Genomic DNA, 10,770 nt, shown 5'->3' on the forward strand with positions numbered 1-10,770 from the left:
CACGTTTGTGTCCCGGCACACAGGGAAGAGTCTCCGAGTGCCCTTTAATTACCCTTTCTGATGGCAAACGGAACGCTGTTGTGACAGCATCACTGCTCTCCCAATTGCCTCTTCAGGAATTTTATCAGCTGTCTCGAGTCCTGACACTCAGGGAAGAGGAATCCAATCGGACCTTTCTGCTTAAATAGGCTCTAAATACCCCAAATTAACGACGTGCATTTCTCTGTGGAAGCAAGGACACTGTTCTCCTTGTTTCTGCAGCATGGGGAGGGAGCCCAGCCTGCTGCAGGGCTGCTGCCTGCCACACTGCCTGTGCCCAGCTCTCCTGCAGCTCCTGATGATTCCAACAGGACCAAAGCATCCTGGCTGTGGGAACACGGCACAGCCTCGCCCCTGGTGGCAGTGCAGAGGCTGTGGTCACACCGGGGTCACTATCACAGGGCTATTGGCCATGGTGGACGCTGTTCATGGCCCTGCACTGCTGCAGCTTAGCAACAGCCATGAGTGGAGGGAAGCACAGCAGGCAATGGCCAGTCCTTCGAGGGCAGATGAGGGGATGGGTGAACCCAGCGGTGTTCCAGCAACAGCATGGGGTGGGCAGGGTTTGGTCCCCAGCAATGTGGTGGCTGCCAGCAGCATGATGAAGGTGCTTGAGGGATGAATAAAGGAGAAGAGACCCTGTTGCCATCCCTGTCCTTGCCTGGCACTAATTCAGCTCTCCCTTTTCTCTGCAGGAGGAAGACATTGAGTACTACGACTCCAAGGCTGACACTGAATACGTGAGTACTGTCCCTATGGCACCCCGGCACAGTCACCACCCTGGCCTGGAGCTGAGCCCCTTGCTGGGCTGTCCCATCACTGTACAGGGAGACATGACCCAGCCATCATCACAGCCAGTGTGACCAGACTCTGTGTTGGGCAGTGAGTGCCCAGTGCACGACAGTGTCCCCCCAGCTAAGTTGTGGTGGCATCTGTCCACCAGCACCGGGCCTGGCAGCAGGCAGGTGAGCAGGTCGCTCCTCTGCCTGCAAAAGTTTCTAAAATTAAAGCTGGCATCTGAAATTCAAATGAAGAGCAAACCTTTAATTAGAGACTGAATCTAATTCTCTGCCCCCCTCCCAGCACAGCTGTCCTGTGATTTCTGGCAATCAGTGCTCTAACTACAGACCCGACAGCTCCGCTCTCCTGGCGCTCCCACGGGAGCTGGCATTTGCCAGTTCCTCTGTATGGTGATGGTGATGGTGACTTCACTCAGGTGCTGCGCCATGGGCACAGGGCACACCACCAGCAGTGGCTGCTGCACCACACCCTGGGTCACCCCACTTTGCTGGCAGGTGATTAGTTATCCAGCTCCTAGACTGTGCTGTGGGATCCTCCCAAAACAGGGGCTCTTCGGGTTGGTGATCCTTTTTGCACGGGGCCTCTTTGGAGCAGGTGCATTGCAGTGTCCTTGGAGCTGCCCAGGAGCCCCAAGTAGAGCGGAATGCAGCCTTGGGGGCAGCCCCAACCAGCTCCAGTGCCCCAGGATCAGTCCTTGCCCTGAGGCAGAGCAGCACATGTGCCATCAGGGGTAACACAGCAGGAGGGGAGGAGTGGCAGCACATGGCATTGGCAGCAAAACACTTGCAAACCTCAATGCCACATCCAAAAAAAATGCTCAGGTGACCCCATGAGCCTTCAGAAAACCCCATGAAGAAGGGGGGGGAGGATCTGGGTTTGATGAGGTTCCACCAGTTCAGGTGACGTGCCCTATGCCGACCTCCAGCTCTCCCTCATCCTGCCTTGGAAGTGATGCCCCAGAGTGGAGGTGAGAGCAGGCTGGAGCAGAGGATGGGTGCCTTCAAAGCAGAGCTAATGATAAACTGCCAATGCCATTGTCTCCAGGTGGTGATAGCAAGAGGGCTCCTTGGCAGGGGAAGCTAGCCATGGAGAGCCTGGGAGGTGGCATGGAGAGGTCGAGCAGATGCTGTGACTGAAGGGGAGGGCAGCTGCTCTCCTGGGTAGATCTCCCTGCTTACTGTCCCACTTATTCAGAGCAGAGGATGTCCCCTGTCTCTCCCCAGCCTGGGGGAAGCTGCCAAAGGAAGAAGGGGAGGATCCTGCTCACCATGACTGCTCTGGGGAGGATGGAGCTAATGGGTTTAAAATACATTAAAGCGGATTTTGGATAAAAATGGAAGAAAAAATGGCTGGCAGTTGAAGCAGGAGGAGCAAGCCTGGGGAGCAGGGCAGCTCCCAGCCCAGGGAATGAGGAGAGGGACTAATGCATCTCTCTGTCTGGGCTGGACTTTTGCCATCACTGCCATAGGGCAAAGGACAGGGAGCTGGATGTTCCCATGCCTTCTGTTCCTCTGACCAGCACCAGCTGCCCACACCCTGCCAGTGTCAGCAGCAGCAATCCAAGTCAGTAACTCCTGGCTGTTAGCTTTGGGATGAGCCATTTCTGGAAGTGAGGAGAGCATCTTGGTCACGTTAGGCAGGATTAGGAAATAAGAGGCATCTCGTATTTCCTCGACCTCGAAGCTGTGCCCATGGGGCCCTCCCAGCACACAGGTCACTGGGTAGAAGCCATGCACTGGTGTCCCTGGGGACCACAGGGTTCAGCTTCCTGGTCCTTCCTCCAGGGAGTTGACATGTCATCAAGGAAGAGCAGCCCTGCAAATCCATCATCGGCCACATTGGCTTTAGTCCTTCTCTGGGGAGATACAGCAAAATTGCAAAATTGGGGGTGTCCCGTTGTTGAGGTATGTGGGTTTGGCAGTGTTGCTGTTGCTTCCTCGCCAGTGAAATCCCAGCAAATTTAATTCCAGCAAAAATAATGGGCAGAAAAGATGATGCAGAAATAAAAAGGAAGGGAGATGATACTACAAGGTTTGAATGGAATTTAATAGTGTTCTTTCCATCTTTTCTTTATTTAGCTTCAATTTTTCTATTTAAATGGTGCAGGATGGAGCTGAGCTGGAGCTGGTGCTGATGGACAATGGCTGCTCACCATTAACTGGGGCTGATTCAAAAGCCTTATGCTGCCTTTAACTACAGCAAGAAGGAAATGAGCTACCTATTCATTTTGCCTGCACCTCAGCTCCACTATCTCCCTAAACAGGCTTTAGATTTCCAAGTGGTTTTTAACAAATGGGAACATCAGAAAATTTTTCTGGGGGTCCCCAAGGCTCTCAAAATGTCCGTAGAAGTGTTGACCTTTCCCCACTAGCAAGGGCTATGGTTTTTTGGGGGGGAGAAGTGTTTCGTTCAGCAGATGCTCTCGGTTGGGTGTCACAGGCAGAACAATACAGAAATAAAGTAATTTTCCATCTTTTGTGTTGTGTTCATGGCAGGGGATGATGCTTAGGTCACAGCTGAGGCCAAAATCCCCTGGGAAGTACTGTTCTACAGTGGAAAGCATCACAGCTCTGTGAAGGTATCCTGGCCTCAAGGTCAGCCCTTCAGCACCCACCCACCTGCTCGAGGTGCCAGGGAGGGCTGAGACTGAGTGTGCCAGCCTCAGCCCCCTACAGTGTGGGGTAGGCAGGGGTTGCACGCTCGCTGCTCACCCCACTTGCTGCTCACCCCTCGCACTGTTCACCCTGCTCGGTAGATGCAGCTAGGAGAGGGAGGAGGAGAAAAAAGCCCCTAAATGTCAGCAGCAGCAGATGAAGGGTGTTGGAAAATTTAATCTTCCAACTTTCTCAACTAATGTGACATTTGGATTTCCTCCCGATAAGCTATCAGCCCCAGAAGTTTTTTTCTTTTGCCTTTTTTCTTTTTTTTTTTCCTTTTTTTTTTTTAAATTCTCTCCTCTGGCTGGTAATTTAAAAATAAATGGTCTAGAAAGATCTCTAAACAGTACCTTTGGCAAAGATTAAAATAAGCGAAGGGGGATAGGGGAGCAGGCTGGCGGGAGAGGCTGATTGTTATTTATAACCTGGGCTGCTACAAAAGCAGGATTGTGGCTGGAGAACACACCATCTCCCTCCCTGGCATTAAATTACTGCATTTCAGGAAAAACTGATATATTTAAGGAGAAAGACCCTTCTGCACAGGCCTGGAGTTTCTCAACCATGTGTTGGGGGCTGGCATTTATATCCATTATTAGTAGAATCACAGCGTGTTGATATGAATATTTTGCTGGCTTTTCCTGACAGTACGGTTGGGTGCCCCTAGGAGATTGAAAAGGATGTGTTGGGATCTCAGTGAGATACATTCTCAATCAGGCGTGTGTGGGGCAGGTCATGGGATGCAAGGATGCTGTCGGGATGCTGCAGCCGGATCAGCCCTGCATTTGTCATCACTGCTGCCATTTAAGCAGTCATCATTAGCCGTGATGGCTTGTTCCCATGGAGATGTGCAATGAACAGGGGTGTTTGCATCCGTGGGAGCTGCTGGGATGAGGCATCACTGCTGTGCCAGGTCACATCGCCAGCTCCATCCACACCTCCAAACTGTGGGGCCCCCTGATAGTCCTTGTGCCCATGGGCAGGCTGGCTCTCCTCAGCCAGCGCCAGCCTGGATGTGCTGGGGGCAGGTACTTGCTGAGAGCACAGCAGCCTCCAGGAGAGCTGTTGGGTGGTGCCACTGGTGTTCATTAGGTATTGGGGCATCTCTGTGTTTTGTCCACTGTCTGTCATTTTGGAAGACTCAAGAGAAAATGTGATTGGCAACCAGCTGCTAAAGCACTGGAGATGGCAAAAGCTCTCAGCGCGTGATGACTTCTCGCTGAAGCAGTAAATACGTATCATATTGATAGATTGCCATGGAGTCGATTTCTAATGGTGTGTAGCAAATAATATATTCAAACTGTAGCATCTATTTGTGTTGCATTGTACATACTGTAACAGATAAATAGATGTTTCCACATTCTTTTGAAATGCAATGATGAAAAATACTGCAGAGTCTGGCTGGGGCCTGCCGAGATGCTCACAGTTAAACTGGTGTAAATCCAGAACTTTGCTTTGCTCTAATTTAAATTTAATGCAGAATTTCTTCCCTTGGTCTTCCCAAAGTGGTTCTTTGTATCCCAGACTCACACTGAGATGCTCCCCTCCCTGCCTAGGCTGGTGACAGCTTCACCTCCCTTCATGTGGGTGGAAATGACCCCATTTCGGGGGCCAAATTCAGCCTTAAACAGAAACAACTTGGTTGAGGTTGGGAGATTTATGGATAAAGGATAAACGTAGCTTGGATAACATCAGCTCTTTCCGCAGGTCTGTTTGCTGTATGGGTGTCAGTGATGCATGAAGTGCCCCACGTATAGATAGCTGTATATTTGTCCCCAAGATCTATACATGTGCCTCTTTACAGCTCCATGAATGAGAGCAGCCGGACAGCACCAAACCTGGCAGCATACAGATTAGCCCCTCAGAAGTGGGTGATGTCGCAGAATAATGATAAACAGAGGAGCAGTAATTATATACAGTAGTTCCAGCTCTGATGAAGTGGGGAATGGCCATGCCAGCATGGGGGAAAGAGGAAGGGTTGGATTTTCCAGGTGCTAGTGGTGGGCAGGATGCTCTGCTGATATGAGATGGGGAGGTATGAGGAGCTGTCACCTGGACTTTACTGGGCTGAGGTAAAAAAAGGATTTAGTGTCAAAGCAGATCATTTGGTGCTGCAGGTGCCCTCGGGCCACAGCTTTATCCCAAAGCCTGTTTTCCGCAGGTGCCTCTGTATCACTATCTGGTGCTCAGAGAGGTTGCAGGGATGAACTATTGTGTGTGCATTGCTTTCCCCCAGAAACCTGAGCCCTCCATCCATGACAGGCTTGGGACTGGATCTGCTCTCCAGGTAGCTGATGGACCAGCACACAGCTGGGGTGCCGGCTCTGCTGCAGCATCGCAGCTTTGCAGAGGGTCCAGCAGTCAGTTTTGCATCTTTTTTTCTGGATTTATGTGAAATTGAGAGCATAATCTGGATTTTGATCTTGGTGACATGGCTCAGGGGAGTTGAGGACAGTCCCTGCCTGCCTCCTGCTTGGCTGCTGCGGCTGTAATTGAGTTCAGCATCTTTCTGGGCAGCTGGAGCCCCCGCTCCGGGATCGGCTGGGCAGTGTGTTTACACTCACAATCCATCAGCTGGAATTAAAGCCCAAACCTTGCATATCAATCCTGTTATTCTCCTGAGCTGTGGCGAATGGTTTGGCCACCCCTCTCAATGTCACAGGAATGTCACCACCGTGATAGCCAGCTGGAACTGGTGCAGGGAAGGTGACATCTCTCCATATCATCTCTGAAGGGGAAACAGAGAGGAGGCCAAAATGAGTGTTAAACAAGCTTCATAGTTTATTTCCCAAATATATTATTTTCCTTTAAATATATGGCTTTTCCCATGGGAAATTCAGGTCTTCTCTCCCCTGGGTTTTGACGAGACAAGCCCGGCTGGTGGGAGAGCTGCTCACGCGGGGCCATTGACATCAGCAGGATGGGACTCTTCCCCACTCCTTGTCTCCACTGGTGTTGGGGTACTTTGCTGCAGGACGGTGTGGGGCATGCCTCCAGGTGTCTGTCCCAGGCACAGCACCATGTGAGCCCTGCCTGGAGTTGCTCACACTTCCAGTCACGTCCGTTGTCGCTTCTGCAGGGCTGATCTCTGCTACCGCAATCAGCTGGCCTTGCACGGCTCCGAGATAGGCACTTCACTGCAGGGGGCACAGACAGAGAGGCACTGAGCTTCTTCCCGAGGAAAATTTACTCCCTTGCCGGGCAGCTCAGCAGCCAGATCCACTCCTACTCTGCCACAGCCACCCCTGCCCCTTTCAATCCCACAGCCAGGGCTGGAGGAAGGTGACTCAGCTTGGGCCCGGCATGTCCCTGTCCCTGTATTGTCTGTCCCTGCCTGTGGATGGGGCAGGCAGCTCTGTGCCTCTGCCTTGCTTCAGCAGGGATGTAGCTTCAGGGGCACAAAATGCAGGTGCTGCAGCATCCTCCTCTTCCTCCTCTCCATCCTGAGCATCTCACAGCCAGCTGGGCTTGTGGCAGGGATGGGCAGAGGCAATTTCTCCAACTCTGTAGCAAGGCCACCTCCATTCTCCCTCTTTCCCATATGGTCCTGTGCCTTGGCTCCCACCCTGTCCCCTGTGTGCAACCACCCAACCATTCTGCCTGTACTGGCTCAGCCCTGCCTGCCTTTCCAGAGAGATTTTACCCTCAGTGCTGTGCTGGCAGCACAGCTGAGGAATGGAGAGGAGGTCTGTGAAGGCAAGGAAGTGTGTTCCAGCACCAGCAGTGGGGAATTCGCCATCTCTCCACCATAATTAAATATTGTTTGCATTGCTTATTGACAGAGCACTAAGCTGCACTCTGTTTTAATTTGCTCTTTGATAGTTGCCTTTTGCAGCTAATTGATTTTCAAGGCTTTTTTTGATTTGGGTTTGGGGGGGGGGGGTCTGATTTAATACCTGCTGTGCTACCAGAGCCAGAGATGCAATGGTAACCAGTGCTCACCTTCATGCCCACCCGCTCCCGGCACCCACTCCCCTGTGCTGCAGGCTGTGGGCCAGATCTGCACAAGGCCAGCATAGATGGTTTCCACCAGGGAACACTTGGTGATGGGTTTTGGGTGGTGGTATTCCCAGTGTGCATCTGGGACTGGCACCCTGGGTGACCCCATGTGCTCTGCTCCTTCCCCAGGAGGATCCCGATGGAGAAGAGATCGAGAGGGAGAAGTCCAACTCCTTGAAGCTGGAGTTCACTGACGATGACAACTTCAAGACCAAGGTTAACTATTCGTACGCTGCTGTGCAGATCCCCACGGACATCTACAAAGGCTGTGAGTGCCCCTCCTAACCCTTTCCACTCTGCTCCAAGCTGTCTGGCTGGGCATCCATCTCTCCTGCTCGGGGTGCTGTAGCCCCATGGACCATCACCTCTGGTACCCCAGCTCGAGTCTTGGTGCCAGGACAGGATGACTTCCAGCTGGGTGGACACTGAAAAGAGTCAGTCACTGTGTCAGGACAGAGGTGACAATGTGTCCCTCCTCAGAGACCCTCAAGAGCTCAGCATGGGACAAAGATGCATATCAGGAGTTACGAGTTATTAGTGAAGGGGTGGAGAGCAAAGGAAAAATGGTAATTATGGCACAGGGCAAAGCTCTGCTATGCCCACACATCTCTGATCCTCCCTACAGAAGAGTCCAGCAAAGCTTGAGGGTGTTCGTAGTGGTTGCTGGAGATGTTCAGAAGGATGGAGCTGGAGCAATTGTGGTGGCAGCATCTACCTGCTCTTATGAGGGAGTGAGACAGGGCTGGGCAGTGGGAGAGGGCAAAGCAGGGATGCCACCTAACCTAACATGAAAAGGGAAAAAATGTGGCTACAATCCTGCAGGAAGGCAGCCAAGGTTGACTTCAGGCCAGTGTGATGCCACACTAGGGCAGCCCCTGCTGCTGGGAGTGCGCAGGGCGTGAGCCCCATGGCCACGCCCCCGTGGCTGCTGGAGGGCACAGGCTGCTCCAGAAAGGGGGAAGGGGCTGGTGGGCCAGCCTGGGAGCGGGCAGGGAGGGATAGACGAGTGGGTGGGATGGGACCTGTCACACCAGCTTCAAGTCCCTGTCGGGTGGTGTCATATTCCCTGAGCTTTCAGATCGTTCAGTACCTTGCCCTGCTGCGGCGGCACATGGTGACAGTCGGTCTCCATTTCCCTCTAGTGGCTGCTCTGCACTGAGCTCAGGACCGCTCCCAGCTGGAGGGCACCCTCCAGCACCTGCCGGCCACATCCTGCTTCAGCCCCAAACCCTGCTGTCACAGGCACCCCTCATTGCCCTGCACCACCCAGGGCAGCGCTATCCCCACACCCATTTTTTCAGTGGCACTTGCTAAGGTCTCCTGAATGATGACAGTGGTGATGGGAGCTGAGCTCACACTCCTGGCCCACCGGCACATGCTTGGTACAGAGGCTCGTTACAGCACAGCTGTGCTCGGACCCACAGCAGTGCAATGATTTCACCACAGCAGCAGCAGTGGATTAGAAATTTGCAATTAGTTTTATTACCCAGCTAGTGCAGGGCAAGCAGCTAATGAAGCACATCATGCGTGCTGGGTGGGTTGTATAGGATGAAATATTCATTCCTCCTCACCCCAGCTCAGCAGCCGACACCATGGCTGGCCTGCCACGGCCGCATAAATCACCCCCCTTGGCCCCGGGACCAGAGCAAAGTGGAGATAAACGTGCTCCCGGGACTCACAGCCACTCAGAGAGGGATGCTGGAGAGGGGACAGGGCAGTGGAGAGGTCACAGTGTGGGGACACCCTCCTAATGCCCCTTCCCAGACAGGGAAAGGGACCAGAGCCACGGGCACAGCAGTGTATGGGCACAAGGATCAGACCATATCAGCCACACTAGGGTGTTTCAGAAAGTCAGGGTGCGGGGAAAGGTACCCAACTGCTGTCCTGCAGAGAGCAGTTTGAGGTAAGGACATGGGACTACCAATGTGCCCTCTCCTACCAGGGGCACCAGTGAGCGTGGTGAGTCCCTACAGAGCCGTGAGCAGGGAGCATCTCCCCAGTGGGACCCGGCGGAGAGGCACTATCACTGCCTGGCACGCTAATTAAACCACTGCAGAGACGCCCGCTGCCGTCACCCCTCACTACACACACAAATTACATCCTATATGTGTTTTATTTACTGTGCCATTTTTAATTAAATCTGCAATCGCTCGCAGGTGGGGCGGGGCTGAGCTCACCCTGATGGGGACTAGGATGACATGCATTCAGGGACAGGGTTGTCACCAGCAGGACTGGCAGCTCTGGCCACAGCTGAGGGGAAGAGGAGTCAATCTGGCCATGGAGACAGCCTCCAGCCAATGGGCACTAGCTCTTCACTCTGCACACAAGCAGAGTGTAGGGGCTGTATTTGTGCACAGGGGGGTATAAGGTTGTGTTTGTTCACAGGGATGATATCGGGGCTACATTCATGCCCAGGGAAGGTATAGGGCCTACATTTGTGCTCAGGAATGATATTGGGGCTGTGTTTGGGTGTAGAATGTGTATAGGAGCTGCATTTGGTACAAGCCTGGAGTGGCTGATGAACCCTGAGGGGCTGGGGGTGCTTGGACTGCTGGGGCTATCCAGTATGTGTCAGTGCCCAGCCTGGTGCCTAGCCAAGGCTGACAGCACTGCCCAGGGCTGCTCCAGACATGCAAGAGACTGGCAGCCTGCTCCTGGCCACTTCTCCTGGGAAAAACCATGTCCCGTGGCAGAGCCAAACAGGAAATCATTCTAGGTGCCCAGATAACAGTTCTCTGTGTGGGCACAGAGCTGAGGAATGGCTGGGGAGATATGGATGGAGTAAATCATGTTTTGAAGGCACAGCTGCCTGAGGGAAGAAGTACTGTTCAGCAGTGGTGCTGGAATAGAGGGATCCAGGATTCACCCTGGGTGAAACCAACCCACGTCCCACCGGTGCCTCGGGACCATGCTGAAGGCTCAAACAGGTGATGACAGTGTTTCCAGGAGGGACAAGTGTGGGAGAAAGCATTAGGATAGCTAAATATACTCCTCAAACATACACTGGCTCCCCTGCATCACCACATCAGGTTATTTTGCCCAATGCCAAGGAGAGAGGGTGCTCCTGGGAGCTCTTGCACCCCAAAAATGCACTGAGGCTGCCCCAGGAGGGAGCAGTGCCTGGTCTCATGGTGCTGCTGGCTACCCACTCCTGCCTGCAGTGGCACTACTGACTCCTCCACTCCACTCCTCCTCCTGCTCAGGGCTTGGGGTACTCACGGCATTTGAGGTCCTTCTGTGAGCACAGGGAAGTACTGTCACAGCCTCCCTGCCAGCC

The 10,770-nt window shown here is 53.2% G+C and overlaps 1 protein-coding gene across 1 annotated transcript in view; it reads left to right on the forward strand.

Moving 5' to 3' along the window:
• Nucleotides 1-734: 734 nt before the first annotated feature.
• Nucleotides 735-10,770, forward strand: part of LOC103802568 (voltage-dependent calcium channel subunit alpha-2/delta-2-like) — a gene marked incomplete at both ends in the record, with an annotated part of 21,469 nt that continues 11,433 nt past the window's right edge. The window contains 2 exons of the mRNA XM_009075051.1: nucleotides 735-779; nucleotides 7,623-7,761. Coding sequence (XP_009073299.1) covers nucleotides 735-779; nucleotides 7,623-7,761 — 184 coding nt within the window. The remainder of the gene's footprint in view (nucleotides 780-7,622; nucleotides 7,762-10,770) is intronic.

Source organism: Acanthisitta chloris, unplaced genomic scaffold, assembly GCF_000695815.1.
Source record: "Acanthisitta chloris isolate BGI_N310 unplaced genomic scaffold, ASM69581v1 scaffold34625, whole genome shotgun sequence".
In the NCBI taxonomy this organism is placed as follows: Eukaryota; Metazoa; Chordata; class Aves; order Passeriformes; family Acanthisittidae; genus Acanthisitta; species Acanthisitta chloris.